We start from the raw sequence: 20,743 nt of genomic DNA on the forward strand, positions 1-20,743 counted from the left end.
AGGATGGCATGCCATAACATCTTATTAACCTAGCTTTAACTGCAGGCGACATTGCTAAGGGGCAAAGCTCATTAAAGAGTGACCACATCCCGACCATTGTAGAGCTTCAACGTTGAATCTGCATGATATTCAATGTTAGAATACATGTATGTAAGTAATAGTTTTGAACATCAACTATTTGCTTTGAACTTACTGAAAACGTGAGGAATGAAATATTTTCTTTCTTTTTTTGCTGCAGATGTATTACAATTGTGCTGCAGATGTATTACAATTGGATATGGATATGGATTGGGAGTATTTGAAGAGATGGTTGCATTACTTTTTATTGGGGAGAGCAAGAGACGCATAGGGTTTCTGAAAATTTTAAACATTTTTTGGGTTGGGCTGGCACTTTTGCGGCTGACTTGTTTTTGCTTTTGTTTATTTGATTTATTACTTTTTGTAGTGTGAGTGTATTTAAATTTCGGCTAACTTGGATATAGTTTTGCTGCAATAAATAAGTCTTCACTACATGATTTAGTACCAACTTATTTTAATAAGTAAATGATGACTTTGTTTGGGAAAATGTGATAGTGGGCTGCATGCGTGTATTTGTAGTGGGCTGTATTTACAAATTTATTTGTGTCATCATTAAAATAGCATTAACATAGTAATTTGTGTCATTATTAAAATAGCAACAGAGCATGTATCTGCATGAGTTTGCATGCATTTTTGGCGGGAAAATTTTAGGATGCAACTCTCCTTTAGTATAATAGATAGATTTTGGGTCATTTTTATGCAATTTACAATTTATATAGGATAATTCTATTCATAGCCCCTTTTTTTCTCAATTTAGTCTCTATTTAAAATAATAATACTAACAAATAATTTGAATATACTAATTTTGTCTTATAGTCCAAGGATTAATGGTTGCTTTTACCCGTTTTAAGAGATGAAAAATAAAAGCTAGACTTCAAAAGAGAACTATAAAAACTACTCATTTTAAGTTTGAAATGACAAAATTACCCTAACTTAATTCATAAAAATTGTTGAAATCGCGAACTTTGCTCCACATGCTCGACTAGTGCATGTCGAGCATTAGTGGTATATACACTAATGCTCAACATACTCGATCACTACGAGTTGAGTATATCGAGCATTTCAGAATGACTATATATCATTTTGTCGATTATTTAAAACTCTAGAAAAAAATCAATAGTTTCAAAAACCATAGCAAAAATATAATCAAGATTCTGGATCCAACAGAGATCATGAACACCCAATTTGGAGGAATTAGGGTTGGCGATGTCGAAGAAGAATGCGGGGGATTTGGAGCGAAAATCGAGCAGGTAAATGCAGTTGCGGCGGTCGTTGATGACGAGCTAGAGGTGCGAGAAGGAGGCGTCGGTCTCGAGGAGGTGGTGGGGCAGGGAGAGGGGGGACTACCTGACGACGGTGATGAAGGGGAGGCGGCAGAGGAGGAGGGCGGGGGAACGGGGGTTGAAGACAAACTACATCGAGTAGGTGTTGAGCACTGCAACGGAGCTACTGGTGGCGTAGGCGACTGATTAGGCGTATTTATATGCATATATTTTGAGTGTTTTAGTGTAAATTATATGCTTGAATGGTGTTATATATCATCTTTTGGGAATGATTTCAGATCTTAAGTACTCTCTCCGTCGCAACGAAAGCGGTGTGTATTCCTTTTTTAGCCATCCCAACGAAAGTGGTGCATTTCTTTTTTTGGTAATAATTGTACACCACAAACAATGGGCCCCACACACTTTTACGCTACAGTCTTATTCTTCTTAAATCTCGTGCCGAAAAGAAGCGCATCACTTTCGTTGGGATGGGGGGAGTATTATTTAATTATTTTTGATAGATTTTGAAGAAGAAGCCCGTTTTTGGAAGATTTTGGAAGTAATCAAGCTGGACAGTATGCCCATACCATCTGCCTGCGATATTCAGACTGACGTGGCGAAAAGTTGATATAACTGCGCTGATATTTTATTTTCAAACTGACAGTATGCCCACCCTTCTCTCTGCCACAGCAGTCTCTCTCTCTCGATCCCTCCGGCGTCTGACGCCTCGCCAACTCTAAATCAGGACCCAAATGCTTCCCTGCTAATTCGAGCAAATTTGTGAGTGTTTCTTTACGTTCATTGCTTACAAACTGCTGTGACTTTCTTGTTCGTTTTTTGTGGTATTGTAATGCAAAAAATTTCATCTGAGTTTGCTATTTTTGTTTTTAAGTAGTTACTTGAATGGATGAAATTCCTGATCTTAGTATCTGTATTTTCATCTTTTAGTTATGTAATGTTACTGGTTAAAAAATGATAAAGAAAAAGCATTTTTGGAAACTTGCCATATTTTGGCGATTTGACCCGAAATAGAACCGAAACCAAAGCTCGATTTCGATCAATTTCGGTGCGGTTCTCATATTATTATCGGTCTGGGTCAATTCTGTAATTATATGATTTTCAATTTTCAGTTTCCACGCCTCAATCTACGTCAGTTCAGTCCAAACCAATTGCACAGCTATATTTAAATCTCAAGTTTCGTGGGTTTCTTTGCAATGCGTAATTTGAGAAATTCTTGCTAGTCATTTGGGAGACAAATTTTGCTTACAAATGTCTGCGCAATTTGGACATATCGACAGTAAAACGATGCACCAGCAACAAGGCCGGCGATTCTTCAACAGACTTCGACTGAACTTGGGAGAAGGTAGAAGGGAAAACATGGATTAGAAAACATGCAAAGAAACAAAACATGCAAACTCTCGTGTTCCTCATTTGCTTATTCCTCAACAGAAACCATTTCAAGAATATACCTAATGTCATAAACTGCCTAGCTTCATATATCAATGGCGGCCATTTCTAGTCAACAAACACAAGCCAGTTCTAGTAAACAGCTTGTGAATGACAGCCACCATCTCCTGCCAGAGTCGCAATCCCAACGACGAGAACACAGACAGGGGAACTAAGGAAGACAAGGGCATGAAGTTGCATAAACTTTTGTTTAGTGTTCTGACAAAATTGGAAAGGGGCTGCAGGATAATCTAAGTCGCAAAAGAAAAGGAGACTGGAAGGATTTAACTCGTATGAGCTGATCATTTTCTGTGTATGTCTATATGTCACAGAAGATTGTATGTGCTATTGTGCTTATTGTGCATGGAAATTTATGGCTGGATAACCTTGATGATATATCAACCAATTGATTTAGATTCTATATCAATCAATCATGTATTTTATTTTGTGATATATGTAATGTCATTTATGATTCCTAGATTTTTTGCACCTAGATTACTCTTGTGACAATATGAAAGAAGAAATTATTGAATTAAAAAGCTCTATAACAGAGGAAAAAAGGTAATATAGAAGTACAATCTGAAACGAGCTGATAAATAACAAACATTTTAAGAGCAGAAATGCTTACAGAGTTGTGCAATCGGCAACAGCGTCTCATTTGTAAGCAATAAACTTGAAATCAGTCATCTTTCTGCCTCTGCTGCTTGAAAAGGCGATAAAATATTGACAGCAACCACTGCCAGGATAAAATCAGCCAATTTTTGGGTTTTGGTTTGGGATCTGGACTTTTTCCAAATAATCCCTTGTAAAGCTCTTTCTGTTTCTGATAAACAGCTTTGTCGTGTTCTGCTAGCAGACGCAGCTCTTTTGCTATGGCTTTGTCTTCTGGGGCATATTTACGGGCCTTGAGGAAATCTTCACGAGCAGCATCCACCTGCCCAAGCTCTGCTCTAGCTTTGCCACGCCGAAACAGTGCTTTCACATTGTTTTCATCCTCGACCAAGACCTGTAAAAGAATTATCCAGTTAGTAGCTTATTCCAAGACTTCTCAGGCATTGACATGTTTTAAATCATTGGGCAGAAAAAGCGCATCAACTTTTCAACATTAGCAGTATGCAAAACCAGTTTACAACAAATAGAGGACCTTGTTTACAACAAATTTCTGCCTGCATAATTCTTATTGGTAACAGAATAACAGTCTTAAACAATCAATAGACTAAAACCATTGCAGGCAATGGTTACAGTCTGCTGACAGCATCACTAGTGCATGTGCGCAGAAGCCATCATAATATTTAGGCAGGAGCAGGAGGAAACAATTTAATCAAGAAGAACAAATGCAAGTATCAAGTTAAAAAGAAGTTCAAAGAGTTCTTTAGATGAAAACCACATTTAGTAATTCCAAGCAATATATTTAGAAAACCAACACGTTCATCTTTGCTTTTTAGAAAACCTCTCATGAAAGAATACACAACCAAGATCATGACAGACATGACCTCTTAATGACATCATACAACAATTGCTTTTTCTATTTCAGCTTTGCCCTTATTAAGTCTCATCACAATTCCTTCACAAGGGACAACATCCTTGGGCAAGCTCCAGCTTTCAGATTTCTTAGGGTGAGGTTTCAGAATTCTTCAGTTTTTATGTTCTATTTAGATGTCTAATTTGTTTTAGGATAGAGTGGATCCTTTAAATTGCTTTACAGACATTTTTCTTTTATATGGCTATGTTTGAAGAGAAGAAAAAACTTATTTCTTGACATTCTTACTTTCATCTCGAAAGAATGTATACTTATTAGAGTTGAAATATTTCTTATCTCAGGGGTTTCCCTGTGAAGCTTGTAAAGAAGGTGCAATGACATTCTATAGTAACAGATTTAACCAGAAATATAACACCAAAAATTCCACGTACAATGCCACATTGAGCGATGGCTTCATCATAGCGCTTGAGTTTTATCAGGCATGCTGCCATGTTAAGGTGACAGGGATTCTTTACTGCCAAAGCCATATCACGGTACTTCCCAAACAATTGGAACATGAAGTCGTCTCCCAGATATGCTATGGCCTAGAGGATGAAGCAATACTTGATTAATGAACAAAAGAGAATAATTACTAAACTAGTTTGCAGAAAAGGATTCGGCTACCATTTCATACTGTTGCATTGCCGCCTCCAGTTTTTCCTCCTTGAATAATGCATTTCCGTCCATCTTTCTTCTATCTGCTGAACCAATTCTCTCCTCTACTGTCATGTCACCGCGGGCTTTCCCCTTCATAAAATTTCAACCACTGAAACTGTTAATGTCTTTCCACGAATATAATGTACTAAAAATCTTATGCATTTATGAGCCCAGGTAAATAGCACTCACTTCTTTGGTTTCATCGAAACCAATCAATTCCACTTCATACACAATATCTGCCATTGGAGCAACATTTGGAAATGAAAAGTTCCCTTCTTTTCCGTACCCTAATTCCCATCCAACATGTAACAACGCACGTTCACCAGATTTCATGCTTGAAATGCCAACAGCCAAGCCAGTCATTTCAGTTTTCTCTGTAATCAAGAGCAATCAAAGCTATATAATACATTTCTAAAAAACAAGATTCAAATATGTACCAGAGCAAATCTTGATTGAAAAGCAACAGGAGTTACTTAGATGATATCTAGATATGCCAATGTAAAGAAATATAGAAAAATCCTTGCACCTTTTCCAAGGACAAGCTCAAGGGGTTGTTGTTCATGCCATGTATCTTCAAACTTGTGTAGTGTGCTTTCAGTCCATGCTCTGTAATGCACTGCCAGGAAAGAACAACAAAGAGGATTAACAACCTGAGACACCTCAATGAAATCGAATGTGATAAAACTTACATTCACAAAGTTCTCTTACTAATTCCATTATACAGACTTCATGTTTGATTGTAAAATGAGGAGATGAAAATTTGAAAATGAAGATTTGAAAATGAACATTTACTAAAGCATTGCATCTGCTAAGGTTGAAAGAAGGTAACATTAGCTCCAGCAGAAAGTACATGCATGCAACAAGATCAATCAGAATTCAGATGCATATTAAGATGACAACTCTCAAATAACTGATTTTTCATCGGATCAATGCCCTTATAAACTGGAACTTTCTGTCAAACAATGAAGAGAAGTAAGTTAACTGCAAAATCCACAAACTATACTTCAAAAAATACCTTATACTGGTTAATATTGTCTAGCACCTTAATTTTTGGAATATGTTATTCTATAATCAGCAAACAATTGATAGGCCAAACACAAGTTTCTCAATGGACTCACAGAAGCATGTTGAATATTTTGATGGCTTCTGGCCATGGCCCTTCTTAATAATTTGCTTCCTCACTTTCTCATGAAGAACTTCCACTTCAGAATCTACTTTAGGAGGACCACTTTCATCTTGGGGAGGTTCTCCATTAACAACAGAGGCGCCTTCAACAACTATATCATCTTCTCCATCTTGATCTGCAAAAGAAGCAGGATTTATCACTTTCAAAAGGTTTATCATATTAAAAAATTACATGCAACTTGAATTCTTGTTCCATTATTGAATACATATGCCCCCACGTCATCCCTTATAATCCAACTGAACTGTAAACACAAATACACTGGTTTCCAAAATCACGATATTTCCTACACAATATTCAAATACAGCTCAAATTGAAATAAGATAAATCACCTGAATGTGCTCTCTGGTGCTCCTCCACTTCCACCATTACTCCAATATTCAATGATATCTCAAATATCTGCTAGCAACTGCAGTCTTCAACTAAACCCCAAATTCCACCCAAAAACCGGAAAATAGAGCAATTAGTTAGCATAAACAAGAATGAACACCAGAAAAAATTCCTAGCTCATAACATTACAGAAGAAACTACATCCATCGATTTCAATCAAATGTGTTTTCCCTAAACAGCGGATTGAAAATTGAATGACATGATTAAACGATTGATTAGTGAGGAAATTACTTAGAAATAATCTATTATCGATTATAATGTTTAATCTATATATCTATAATAGCCCGTGAGTGGCCAATTGGCGCCAAACCCATCCACCATCCACAAAATACTTTCTCAACAAGTAACAAATTTTTTATTTATAAGAGCTATTTAATTTGGTGGAAATATGTTGGATATTAGTGTTAAAACACATGAGATAAAGCATTAGAGCTTAAGATTTGGGCTCAAGAAACCATTTTATAATCTAGGATTTTCTCACCCATTTCCATTCATCTCTTTCTTTTATAAACATGTAAAAGTCCCAGTCAAAGTCAGTGCATCACAAAGCTTCCACCAAAATAAACAGCATCAATTAGTTAATGAAATAATCAAACAACTCGACATCGAATTTCAGTATCCACGAATCTTATTACAATTTTTAGATGCATGAATTTCAATTCAGAAAAATGAGCAAACTTAAGAAAAGAAATGGTGAGGAAGAAGAAGCGGCGATGCGCTGAAAAAGAAGATGCAAGATCGGTGAAGAAGAAGTTCACCTGATTAATAAATAGAATTGGGGCTCCTTGATGTTGTTGAGTTGAAACTGAGAAGAGGGCGGCGAGCAGAAGACGGCAGCAGCGGCGGCAGGAGCTGTCGTGCTGGCGCGAGTGAACGGCGGCGACAGTGCTAATTTTGTTGATGATCGGTCAGCCGAGAATAAGGGAGAGAGGCACCGGTAGCAGTGCTAGAAATGTGAGTTTCGCTGGAAATTTTGGAAAGGAATTTGAGAGAGTTCGAGAAGATTCTGCACATAGAGATTAGAGAGGGCCAGTGAGGAATTTATTTCTTTATTTACTTTAGGGTGAGTAGTAAATCTATCGGTTAACCGTTAACGCATTCCGATGAACCGATCCGAAACCAGTCCATCATCAACGGTTTGGGGCTTAAACTATTGACCACTAGCCGGAACCAAAATGGTGAAATACCCCGATCCAGTTCTGAGCTCGAATATATGGAATCAAAAAGCGATGATTAATTGTCGGGCCAACAGTCGATAAACCGTTCAAAACTAGCAATTTTTCGAAAAAAAAAATTACCTTCAAATTTGATACTCCATTTGTCCACGATATCATTTTCATATTATGGATGGCACGAATTTTAAGAAAATGATGGATAATAGTGGGTATTGGTGTGAGTTGAGTTTGAGTCTCACTATAAATGTGTGGAAGAAAATAAAGTGTTATGTGAACTCTACTACTATAGATGGAAGTGGAAAGGATATTGTGGACGGACCAAAATGGCAAAAGTGAAAATCATATTGTGAACAGAATGGGCCAATTTTAATGGGACATTCCCAAAATAGAAAGCAAACCAATTTTAGTAGGACAAATGGATTATAATTTTAGATCAAAGTTAATGTGTAAAAATAAATGATATACATGATATTTTATTGTATTTAAAGTAAATAGATTCATGCATGTTTAATTAAATAAATTCCTGCATCTAAAAAATCAATTATATATTCATGATTTACTATGAAAAGCATGGGAATAAGTTGTGGGATTATCAAGGTATATTTAGAGGTTCAAAGTTTGTCACTAGGTATTTTAGCCAAATAGGATTGTCCAGTTCCTATAGTATATAGAAGTAGTGAAAGCACCCACAAATCGTCGTGTCACTTGAATCGCATAGTTCTATTGCTTTTTCTTCACATTTTGGGAACAAATTTCTCGATTTCTCTGATGCCAAACTGATCTATCAGCACACGAGATGTCTTCCTCTGATGCGAACATAGTTCATGCTCTAATACACAACCCACAAATCGTCGTGTCACTTGAATCGCATAGTTCTATTACTTACTAGCTTATGATTTCTCTTGTTATTAGCATGATCTTACTCTGTGAACTGTTTTTGCTCTGATATCTTGGAGAGTCAAGCTCTATTTCGTATTGTTCACTATTGCTATGATATTTTATCTGTTGTTTTGTTTTGGGAAGATGATTATGCCTTTTGCACTGATACAATGTTTAGGCTTAGTGGTTTTGGCACCATCTAAAAGGGAAAATTGTTGGAAAAATTATAAAGTTTTGATTTAATACCAAAACCCCTAAACTGATGTATATACCATAGGTTGTATCGTGTAGAATGAAGCTCATGTGTTAGAAAGTGTGCACTTTATGTTTACGGATTGCAGCCTGAAGAGCCGAACTGAAGGTTCAAGCTGATGGTTAAGCTGATCAGTTAGTTGTCCAGCCTCCTACATTGAAGATTTCGCTAAAGTACCAGAAGGCCCAGCTAATGCTCTAATAAGCTTGAGTAAACTGACTGAAGGATCCGAATCTGATATGTACCCAGATTCACATATGCCACCTCAGCAATAAAAGTCATAAGACAAAGCAGAGTCAACTTTTGTAGCGTATCAGATGAGATCAAACATTTAATGCGGAAGATTTGGCATTTATTGAATATTCCGCCTTTTCAAAAGAAATGACAACATGTAGGCGGAAGCTGTCAACAAAATTGATGATGTAACGATGGAAAGATTTATTTGGAGAAACATATGATGCTGATATGGGGCGCCGAGGATACTGCTTTTAGACAATGGAACGCAATTCACAAGCGCAACGATACAGGATTTCTGCTATCGCATGGGCATAGAGCAGCGTTTCATGTCAGTGGCACACCTACAAACCAATGGACAAGTAGAATTGACGAATCGCACCATATGCGATGGAATAAAAAAAAGGTTGGAAAAATGCAGAGGAATTAGATACAGTCCTATGGGCATACAGAACCAGTCCCAGAACAGCGACAGGGCAAGCGTCATTCACACTGGTCTATGGCTCTAACGCCATCGTCCCTGCCGAGGCGCGACTGAATTCTCACTGGATCCAAACATACACCGGAGATCAAAACGAAGAACAGAGAATAATGGAACTAGACATGATCGACATAGTACACGAATTGGCACAAATCAAGGCTGCTAAGAATAAAAGCATCATCAAAGCGGGATATGACAAAAAGGTAAACCTAGGAAATTCGAAAAAAGAGACCTAGTCCTAAAAAGGGCAGACGCACTGAAGCCTGTCAGGAAATTTGAACCTAATTGGGAGGACCATACATAGTCACTGAAGTACTCAAAGGAGGAGCCTACAAGCTGGTAGATGAAACAAGCCTGCCACTGCCATGCCCTTGGAATGTTAATGTGCTCAAGAAGTTCTTCATCTGAAGAACTACAAGGTTATGTCCCTGTAGTGGGAAAATTTTGTATAGCCCATTCGAGTAATATTCGCGGCCCCAGATGTCAAGCCCAATCCACAAAACTAAATTAATTTCAATTATTCAGCCCGTACTCTAGGTCATCAAGGCCCATCAACCCAAACCCTAGAAATGCCAGCGACTTGGGGAAGAAGAAAGAAAACGGATCAGGGATATCAAACCCACAAATATCGGAACAACTAGGGTTTAAGGGGACATGTCATTGAAACCCTAGCCGTCAGGCCATCAATATAAATAAAGATAATTAGGTCAACAGACCCACACAATCATTTGCACTCCAACAGATTCTCTCAACCTTCTCTCCCACTCGCACTATTCTACCTCCACGCTCTCAGCCTTAGGTTTTCCGGTGACGAGATCAACCAGGACGACCCGACAGCCTCGCTCATTGCTCAATCGCCCTTCAACTCCGTCGACCAGATCGACCTTATTAACTATTTCCTTTATTTTTAATTACTTTTAATACGATTTTTCTTAATATTATTTGCTGACTTGAGCATCGGAGGCCCTTCCATCGACACCCCCCCGGTGCTCTAAGAAGGGCTCTAACGTTGTTCGTGTTTCAGGTTGTTAGTGTCCATCGTACCGCACGACCCCGACATCCTTATCCGTAGTTGTTGGATTCATCCCCAACAGTCCCAACCAAGTCTAAGGTAATAAACGCAACAACACTGCTAAGTTTACTTTCCTCACTTCTCTTCTGTAGCAATGTCCTTCGTACAATCTTCATAAATAAAGCACTAAGGTCCAAAGCAAAATTCAAAGTCGCATGCCGAATCTCTAAATAACATGCTTGTAAGCACGCCTCGCATATTATCAAGGGACGGGGAAGAAGAATACATATACTAAGGCCAACTCTATTAAAAAAAATTAAAGTACAATGTATACAGGATTGACCATAGTCCTGTCAAAGCCTAGACAACGCTGAAAAGGTCAAAATAGCGAAATATACGAAGCATTCAAAGAACAAAGCCGAAACGCACGAAATAATCAAAATCAGAACGCTCCAGGTATCCCGAAGTAATAAACAAAGCGGAACAAGGTCCCCAAAGTACCAAACATGCAAGATCGATCTTCTTAACTATCAAAGATACTGGTGGACGTCGTTTTCCACCAAATAATTCATGCAGAATTATCAAGAACTAACTAGTATAATGACAAGCAGGGTCGATCCCACAGAGAGTAGGTAAAATCATTCAATTCCCTAAAATCTATAATTTTGGTGATGCCACCACGCCTTAAATTTTGAGAAAATTAATTATAACTATTACTCAAATAACAATCTAGAAATTAATTAATAAAAGGTAACTCGGCTCGAATAAATCCATATCAATTTAAAGCTCTGATCATCGAAGCAAAGATTAATTAATCCCTATCAACCAACCAGTTATAGGATACCGTGAAACGCAACGGACGTACCCCAATTCCTACTTACTGTATCGATAAACAGCTGGAGACGCCAGACCTGCTTATTTCCCTTATTAAAATATAACCTAGCTGGAGACGCCAGACCTAGATTTAATATTCTAATAGCATTAAGATGAAGGAACCCAGTTTAGATAAATTATCCTAGATACGCTAGTAATAATTAATCTACCAATTTATTCCTACTACGAACACGGTAGTTTTATCACTAATTAGCCATATTCCAACAATTACGGATTGGAGGTGCTGATTGACTGTAATCCAATTAAATCTCAATTGATCAGGCTTAAATAAAATCAGAATTATCTTTAAACACAAGGAATTAATCGGAATCAATATGAATCAATTATATGCTCAATTAGGTCTCACAGATTATTAAATTAATACTTCATTATTTTCGCCGAATTAAAGATTTAACCACACATAATTAAAACTAGAACAATCAAACAAATTGAAGCAAACATTTTGTTAGGTCCGGGGGGTCTCGAATAGGTGTATGGGGGGGGGAATACACCTATAGGCTATTTTTAGTCTATCTACCAACCTCAATCAGAGGGATCTCAGTCAGAGATAGAAAAGAAACTTTACAAGCAAACCAGACACCTGTTTAACCGAAATTAGTTTTGACCAACAGGGTTGACGACTGATACTGAAAGCTCTTCAGTAAAGAGTTATCAGTTAAGTCACTAGAACTTAACTGATCCACGTAAGGGCTTCAGTCGTGTTTGCAATGATAGAGATGATATCTCTCTTCCTTACTATCAGAGGATAGTTCAGTCAGATTGATATCACACGCAGCGGAAATTAAACTTAGTTTCGAATAGCCTCGGTGGAGCAGATAGTTGGATTAGGGTTTCTCTTGCTGTTAGTCAGTGTTCAGTTTTATCAAATGAAATAGCACAGTTATGAAAGTAAAACTGAAAGCTCTAAATAACACAGAGACTTTTACGTGGTTCGGAAAAACTCTTTCCTACATCCATGGCTGGTTGATCAGACCAACAATCCACTCCGCAAGTGCTTGCCTGGTGCACTGCAAACCGTAAACTGAAGATAAACTCTCTTCAGCACCTACACACCTCGCGTAGGGTTTTCCCACCTACACACCTCGCGTAGGATTTCAGCACCTACACAACTCGCGTAGGATTTCCCTTGCTAAGCACACCTCGTGCTCAGACTTCCCTTTCAGAGTTCAGAGTACCTTCCTGAACTCCGAGTCACTCAAACACTCTTATGGGGGAGAGGTTTAAACGAGTGCCAACTATACTTGCAAAGAACAAGTTATTTGAAGCAAGTTTGACCTTTGGCTTTTAGGTACACAGATATATGCCTAGGGTCTAAGAGAATGTATGCAATCAGCAGTGACTGATTTTGGCTTTGGAATTCTCTTCTTCGATTCAAGCTTTGAGCGGTTAAGCTTTAGGCTGAGTAGCTATTTCGACAGAGCTTCAGCTTATGTTGTTGAATCGGTGAAGATTGAAGTGATCCTCGAGCGCTATTTGTAGGAGAACTCTTGAATAGATCTGTTGGCGTAAATCGTCCTCAAGATTTCTTCCGTTGGAGAGCAATTCGAATTTGGGCTGAGGCTTCAATCTTCGAGGTTCCTTGTCTGTGTGGAAACGGCTCTCTTTGAAGGACAGGAGATGTGACATCTCTGAAAAGTAGCCACCAGATAGGAATGACCTCTGCAGAGATAAGATATTGAGATATCTCTGCATTTAATGCGGCTGTACTTTGAGCGTACGTGGCTTTCTCTGAACGTTGGAAGATCAGTCCTAGGAGGAATGTTCAACTGATACTTGACTTTAGTATCAGTCTATGGCGCGCATTAAATAATCAGTCTTCAACTGATTCTTCAACTGACACTTCAGTTGGTAACTCCAGTCTTCAGTCTTCAGTCTTCATTCTTCAGTCTTCAGTCTTCGACACCGCAACTAAACTAGAAACGAACTCTAACACTTGAGTTCAAAACGATTCTAGTCTATTACATTTAAGTCCTATGAATTTTGGTATCATCAAAACAAGGGTTAGGATATTCCACAAGGTTCCCAACAATTTCCCCCTTTTTGATGATGCCAAAACCACACAGTAGTTCTAGACAATAAAAAGACTGAGCTCTCAGTACAAGTTCTAGACAAGGAGAGAAAACAGTTCCCCATTAACAATAGAACCTAAACAACTTGTACTTAGAGCAAGAACGAAAACAGTTCTAAACACAGAACATAAAGAAGACAGAAAAACCATAAATCAGAGCCTGGACAAAGAGTCATTGTCTTCAGGGTGAGATCAATAAGAAGCTGTTCTTTTTATAAAGGAGAGACTGATAAAGCATCAGTCTAAGATTACAACTTGAGAACATAAAAAGAACAATACAGAGTATTGCCATCTTATTTAAGGTACTTGATTGTAGAGTTTGAATACTGCTTCCCATACCTTTATGGCTTCTTTAGAGTCTGGATGGAAGTTCCAGATTCTGCAGACGGCTCTGAATTCTTTCTTGATCTTCTCTCTGTCAACACCATTCCTGAACCTTGGTGGAGCTGCTACTTTCTTCTGAGGGTCAGGTATGCTTTGTCCATAAGCCTTCTGAGCTTCCAACATTTGATGAACAGGTTCTAGTTCTTGTAAATTCATCAGGAAGTACTTCCAGGCTTCATACCTGCGCTCCTTTTCGCCTTGAATATTCGCAAACACCATCCATTTGGTGTAGCGTTCCTTGAGTTGTTCCCACCAATCATTCAGCTTTGATGGTATCCATTTATCTGGTCGCTCAAACTTTTCCAGATGAGATACGATCAGTCCACTCTTGAGATAATGCTCAAGCTTTTGACTTTCCTTCAGAGTTGAGATGAATTCGACAGTTTTCTTCTTCTTCAGTTCTGATTCACTTGAAGAGCTTTCTCTGCCTCTCTTTCTGCTAGCTTCAACTGAGGCGAAAGTGGGGGCGACTCTTGTCGTGATTTCCTCGGCCCTGTTTTCCACCCTGTTGAAAACAGAGGGGAGCATGTCCGCTTCTTTCTGCATACGCCTCAATATATCCTCTTCCCCCTTTTTGGCATCAGCTGGAGGAAATCGGCTCTGTAGCTCTTGAAGATCAGTGAGCATTTTCTGAACGAGAGCGGTGCCAGGAGATTCTTTGGTTTGTTGGAGTTTCCTTTCCACCTTTGCTAGTCGTTCCATTATAGGCTGTACCGTCGTTGCAACGAGTTCCTGGACCTCAGTTCTTGGCATGAACGTCTTTAGGAACTCAAGTTCTATTTTCTCGAGCTGTGTAGTTAGACGAACATAGTGTGTCTTCCTTTCAATCTCTGATTCGAGAAAGAGAGTGTAGAGTTCCTGGTGACCCTTCTGAATTTTGGGGAAGCCAATCTTTGTATCAATCATTTCAAGCTTGTGATTGATCAGAGAATCTTTCTGTGCCTTTATCTTCAACTTGATCTCATTGATTAACCCGGCATGATGGACCATATCAGCGGTTGCCTGTTCTCCGACTTCTTTGAGCTTTTTCACAAACTTTTCACCATAGATTTGCTGTCGTTCGAGCTCGTGTTTAAGCGAGTCAATTTCAAGCCGTTGATCAGCAAGCTGATTCACATCCATTGGTCTTTCTTCATTATCAGCGATTCTTAATAGATGTCTGCGTGGCCGATTATGTTTCCAGAGGGTAAGGCGCTCATCAGTTTCTTCATCCGAATCAAATAGAACAGGTCTTTCTGGGCGAGGAAGCTCGACGTGTTCTATTGGAATATCTGATTCGTCAGGAAAGTTCTGCTCTTGCTGACGCTCTTCATCAGTCTTGGATGTGGAGGCCTTAGCTTGATTGGATGAGGCAGGGCAATCTATTCTTTCTTCAATAGATTGCGGAATCTCTTGTTCTTGACTGATGTTTTGATCTTCAGGCGGAATTGCTTCATCAGTGTTTAGGAGTGTTGATGAAGTCGGCAGAGACTTCAAGATGTCGTCAACTCGTTCTGGATCAGCATTGTCTGCTGATCTCTCATCTTCTACTGGAGAAGGAGCATTAACTGCAGTGATGTTCGTGTTCGCTAATTTCTTTACACGCCGCAAGTGTACGGGTGCAATTGAGTATAGCAGTGACAAGGTCGAATCCACAGGGACTAATTGTTATCAATGCCTAATCGTAATCACTTTACTCTATCTGGAAAACCGAATTGTAAAGGTTTGATTTTTGAAAACAAATTTAAATTGAAATAAAGGAATACTGAAAAGAAATCAAGCTGTAAGAATTACGTAGTAACAGAAGAAAGAAAGTTTCCCAAGGCAGAGGTTTCAACAGATTCTCCTAACTAACACGTATGATTCAATTAATGAGATAATTCCTAAGGCAATCTCAAAGTTAATTTATACCCACTCCCGTGGCATACAAATCGTTGATTACATGCAAGGTTACCATCCCTGGATCACACTTCTAACATGTAACTCCTAAACGTTCCTAGGATTAAAGCCTTCACAATTATTAATTCCCTTTAGAATTAAAATAAATGTGTTCTATGTTCTTAGTTCAGGTTATAATTCTCATCTCCCGATCTCAAATTAAAACCTATGATAATGCTAAATTGGTGATCAAGCAATAAAGCAAGCAATCAAAACAAGAACAAAGAAAGGAATATAAATCTCAATTAATTAAATCAACATGTAGAAATTCGAATCATGTTTACTCCCTAAACCCTGGGAAAAGGGAATCTAGCCACACATAGACATATGAACTAGAATAAAATCTTCAATAAAACAATTGAACATAAAACTATGAAAAACCGTAGAGAAGTCGATGTTCTTCAGTCTTGCTCTTGCTCCGTGTCTCACAGCTCTCAGGAAAAATCAGAATATGATAAAAGGTGTCTGGGATAAGCTAAAAGATGGTATTTATATGCCCTAGGTCGTCTAGCTCGAAAATACTCCAAAAATCGCGTTTTAGGTGAAAAAGCGGAAAAGTTGGGCTGACTCGGCGCCTCGCGCGGGCTGGTCGCGCGGCCGCATGGCTGGGCCGCGCGAGCTCGCGCGGCCACCTCGCGCGGCCGCGCCCCCCGGACCGCGTGATCTTCCCAGACTTCCTGTCTTCCTCGCGCGGGCATGTCGCGCGGCCGCATGGCTGGGCCGCGCGAGCTCGCGCGGTCTCCTCGCGCGGCCGCGCGCCTGGCCCGCGCGGTCTTCCAGCGGGTTCTGCATCCTCGCGCGGCCGTGGCATGCGGCCGCATGCCCGGACCGCGCGACTTCCCGGCGCCCGTCCTCGCGCACGGCCGCGTGTCCTCCGACACACGGACTTCCCGGCGCCCGTTCTTGCTCATCCGATGCCCGATTCTTGCCCCGTTCATGCCTATGGACTCGTCACTTCGCGTATTCCACTACGCTTCATCCAAAACTCCACAAAATGGGTCCAAAACCTGTAAAAACAACACGAGCACGGACGAGTAGTCTATTCCACACAAATTTAACAATTCAAACCAAAGACTCTCAAGAACTCAATGAAAACGCCCAAAAAACTATGAATAAACGCGACAAAGGAGATGAAAAATGCAACTAGAACAACCCCCCAAACTTAAACCATTGTCCGTCCTCGGACAAAAACAAAGATGAACCACAGATGAATCGACAAGAGCGCAGAGAAAAGTGGATAACCTTGTGGCTTCAGATTTATCAACAAAAACAATAGCATGCATTTGTGTCTCCTATCATCAAGAAATGACACTCATGACAAACTTCAAATTATAGTCTTCAACGACTCGCAATCCTCACCAAAAAGATAAAGAAAATACGAACTCTCAACTCTCAAGTGTATCAATCAGAAAGGACGTGTATACGCTCAGTTCAAGCTAAACATGCACTCATCCATAAGCTTGTCAATCGTCTCACCTCTCCATCACTAAATGTGTGCTCCTATGACCAAGATCAAAAAGGTCTTTATTGAAGGTTGTAATGTGGGCTCTTTGGTAAGGTAGGATATGTTTGGCTAAGTGACTCAAAGATGCAAATCAAAGTAACATCATCACCAACCTTATAGCATTCTTGCTCAATTCTATCCTCCACCTTTCATAAAACCAAATTTTCAATATATAATTCACCACAACACAACAATTATCTCTCATGACAATATGATCTTCTATGTATCCTATGTATCCATTTTTTTTTCAATTTTTTTTTTCACTCTTTTCTTTTCTTCTTTTTTTTTTTTTTTTTTTTAGACTTGTAGGGTACTAGGATTTTTCCAATCAAAGACAAAGTTCATAAATCATGATCACACACCTCCACAAACCAACATTCCCATAGCAACAAACTCCAAGTTCCCACCCACGGCTAAACCAAATAAAATGGATAATAAAAGCTCAAAGGGGCGAAACTAGGATCATATAGAGTAAAAGGACAAGTATGGGATATATGGGCTAGCAAAAATGGCCTTCTATCATCTCTCAGTTATTAAGCACACTATGTGACCTCGAGGGAGAAACCAAGACAAGTTCTAGCGAGAAACAAGCATGCTTGAACAATCACTCAGGAAACAGAAATAAGACTGTGGAAAATAGTGACAGTCAAGGCTCAAATCTCACAGCTTATTTCATTGATTGCGAACACATTAAAGACCATGCTTATCATTTATCAATCATGCTCAATCTCAACAATGTCAACACAAACACATGCAGTTTTACCATTTTAAAACAGAAATCATCATAGGCCAGTCATCCAACTAAACTATGCACATCTCATCTTTTCACCAAGGTAACAACACAGAGCGACAAACAAGAACAAGACTGACAACTTCTCAACAAAGCAAACAAGACTCAGAACGAAAAAGACAAACTAAAAAGAAACAAAGCAGTAAAGATAGAGTGCCCACACAGCCACATCCCCCCAAACTTATTCTCCACAAGGAAGAATAAGTTTGAAAAGGAAGTGTAGGGCACGGAGTCGAACTCACCGGGGCTCAAGGGGCCGGCGGGTCCTGAGGATCCTGCGGCGGTCCTGGGAAGGCTCGCTGCCAATCATTCATCGACCTCATATACGCCGCATGTTGGCGCATATACTCCTCATGTTGCCGTAGGCGGGCAGCGCGCTCGGCTTCAAATTGGGCATCAAAGTAGCCCTGTTGCTGCCTCTGGAATGCAGCAAATTGATTGTCCACGTGGCCGTACATGTTGGTTTGCAGGTTTTGGAAACCTGCATCCATGTGGCCGTACATGTGTTGCTGCATCGTGGCAAAGCCGGCATCCATGTGGCCGTATAGCCGCTGCTCCATGGCAGGAAAATCGTATCCAGCGGGCGGCGGCGGAGGTGCATGATGGTGGGGAAAGTAGGATGAAGTCCCCGCCTCAGACTCTTGGGGCACGTCGCCCCCTGCTTCATAAGCTGCTTCCTCCTCTGCAGCTTCATCTCTTGCCGCTGACCGTCCTGCCTGTGTTGCCGGTGGGCGCTGGCGTATGAGGTTGAGGTGCTCCGGGGTGTTCAGCAGCCAGTTTGAATGATCTGCCACATCCAGCACAGTGGTCAAGTGCGGGTTGGGCAATGGAAAGTATAGCTTTGGCTTCAAGATCCAGGATAAGTTCCGGCCACCCGTGATGTGTCCCGCTGCTTTTAGCACTTTCAAATCCACCAAAATGTCTTCAGAAACCGCGGTCTCCGTGATCTCAAGTTCCAAGTCGAGAGCGAGGGCGGTGACAAATCCTCCAATGCCAATGGAGGCGGTCGGGGAGGTGAGCTGACTGTGAAATTGATCTAGCAACTGAGGGGCTAAATCAATCTTGTCACCGGTGAGCAGACAGTTCAAATGAAGCAATTCGTCAGAACGTAGGTTGCCCACATTCTCCCGAGCAAAGTAATTGTAGGCCATCACCCGCTGTAGGTATCTGAAGACCGGGTTTCTCAATGCTTTGGCCTTTGCACGGCCAGTGACGAAATGCTTGGTGTCCTCAAAAGTCAAATCAGCCATGGCAGCCCATAACTGCTGCGGTTGAAAACCGGCAACACCATATATCCCGCTCCGCGGACTTTCAAGAATGTCATTGAAATTGTTACAAGTCATCCCGTAGTCCTTGTTAAGCAAGCGGAATTGGCACTCCGTGGGAATGGTCCGATCATATTTGATCTTCAAAGTTGACAGGAACTCGATCGTGAGAATCCGATAAGTGTGCCAGTTCCCTGTGAAAACCTGTCGAAGTCCCGCGCGATCGACCATAGCCCAAACATCATCCTGGATGCCCAACTTCTCCACAGTGGTTGGACAGATGTACTTTGTGGGCTTGACCGGGATGTGGATGAGCTTCTCCCAGTTCTTCAGTGAAGCATCATCAGGGAGTTCCACACCGAAGTGGGCCGGTGAGAACTCCGAAACCGGCGGCGCTGCACGATTGGTTCTGGATGACGAGCCAGTGGCTTTGCCCTTTCCTTTGGCGGCCCGGGTTGCTTTCCCCTTTGGTGGCATGTTGAGAATACTGCAAAACTCAAACATGCGGCATTAGAAACGATCCCCCAAACTTAAATTACACACACAAGAAGGATAAAATCAAGGCATATCAAGCCACCACCCAACACACCAAATCAATTCAAAGGCCAAACTCATGTGTTTCTTATGCATAAAATGTGTAGCATGTGAATAAGAACATAAGCTAGAACAATATAGAGCATAGAAGTAAGGCCAAAGAACATCATCCCCCACATCATAGTATAGGAACCAAATCCACACCAAGAGCTCAAATTGACCAACAATTAAGTTTACCCATGATAAATATGACATTCCTACGCATGAATTCGTCCAAATATAAGCATAGAATCAAGAGAAATCAAAAGAAAACGAGAAATCCCCAATTAAAGCCCTAGTTTGGAACTAAGAAAATAAATCATGGAATTAAACAAAACAATCGGTCAAAAGCTAGTAAATCATGCCAAGAATTGAAAAACATAAGTAATTTGGGCAAGAAAAACATACCTTGGATGGATTGGATGGAAGAACGTAAGAGAAAAATATGAATTGGGGTGTTAATGTGTGAAAATTAGGTGTTGTGTGTGTGAAAATCGTGAAAAGGGGAAGAAATAAGGGTGAAACCGGTTCTGGGCGGGTTTTAGCGCGGGTCGCAGTCGGGTTCGGGTCGCGCGGGCGCGTCGCGCGGCCGCATGGCTGGACCGCGCGAGCTCGCGCGGTGTAGCACCCCGTACTTTTCCTTATTGAGAAATAGTGTCTTAACACTAATGAGAGTACTGAGATGTCGAAATACGAGACTATTTTTTTTATGACCAAATAAGACAGATTGTCTTTTAAATAGTGATACGAGTGAATAAACCAATGATAGAGTTAGAGTG

The 20,743-nt window shown here is 40.3% G+C and overlaps 2 protein-coding genes across 2 annotated transcripts; both read right to left on the reverse strand.

Moving 5' to 3' along the window:
• Positions 1 to 3,298: 3,298 nt before the first annotated feature.
• Positions 3,299 to 7,737, reverse strand: LOC131026474 (peptidyl-prolyl cis-trans isomerase FKBP42-like). The gene is made up of 8 exons (XM_057956349.1): positions 7,294 to 7,737; positions 6,478 to 6,567; positions 6,081 to 6,263; positions 5,489 to 5,578; positions 5,152 to 5,336; positions 4,930 to 5,052; positions 4,698 to 4,850; positions 3,299 to 3,792 (listed from the first exon to the last, which is right to left on the reverse strand). Exons 2-8 carry the CDS (start codon positions 6,512 to 6,514, stop codon positions 3,466 to 3,468), a joined length of 1,098 nt encoding a protein of 365 aa, XP_057812332.1. The 5' UTR covers positions 6,515 to 6,567; positions 7,294 to 7,737; the 3' UTR covers positions 3,299 to 3,465.
• Positions 7,738 to 10,619: 2,882 nt separating this feature from the next.
• On the reverse strand, positions 10,620 to 17,115 carry LOC131025806 (uncharacterized). The gene is made up of 3 exons (XM_057955595.1): positions 17,035 to 17,115; positions 13,871 to 15,490; positions 10,620 to 10,739 (listed from the first exon to the last, which is right to left on the reverse strand). The coding sequence occupies exons 1-3, from the start codon at positions 17,113 to 17,115 to the stop codon at positions 10,620 to 10,622; spliced, it is 1,821 nt and encodes a 606-aa protein (XP_057811578.1).
• Positions 17,116 to 20,743: the final 3,628 nt, after the last annotated feature.

This window comes from Salvia miltiorrhiza, chromosome 5 (genome assembly GCF_028751815.1).
Source record: "Salvia miltiorrhiza cultivar Shanhuang (shh) chromosome 5, IMPLAD_Smil_shh, whole genome shotgun sequence".
Lineage (NCBI taxonomy): Eukaryota > Viridiplantae > Streptophyta > Magnoliopsida > Lamiales > Lamiaceae > Salvia > Salvia miltiorrhiza.

Bases quoted from the DNA above. Each gene is read 5' to 3' on its own strand.
- LOC131025806 (XM_057955595.1), bottom strand. From the start codon at position 17,115: ATGCATGCTATTGTTTTTGTTGATAAATCTGAAGCCACAAGGTTATCC. The intron at 15,491-17,034 runs GTTCATCTTTGT...CGGCGTGTAAAG, and splicing joins CTCTTGTCGATTCATCTGTG to AAATTAGCGAACACGAACAT. The intron at 10,740-13,870 runs GTATGGGAAGCA...TTATTTATGAAG, and splicing joins ACTCTAAAGAAGCCATAAAG to ATTGTACGAAGGACATTGCT.
- LOC131026474 (XM_057956349.1), bottom strand. From the start codon at position 6,514: ATGGTGGAAGTGGAGGAGCACCAGAGAGCACATTCAG. The intron at 6,264-6,477 runs GTGATTTATCTT...CTTCTTTTGCAG, and splicing joins GCACCAGAGAGCACATTCAG to ATCAAGATGGAGAAGATGAT. The intron at 5,337-5,488 runs GTGCAAGGATTT...TCTTGATTACAG, and splicing joins TGAGCTTGTCCTTGGAAAAG to AGAAAACTGAAATGACTGGC.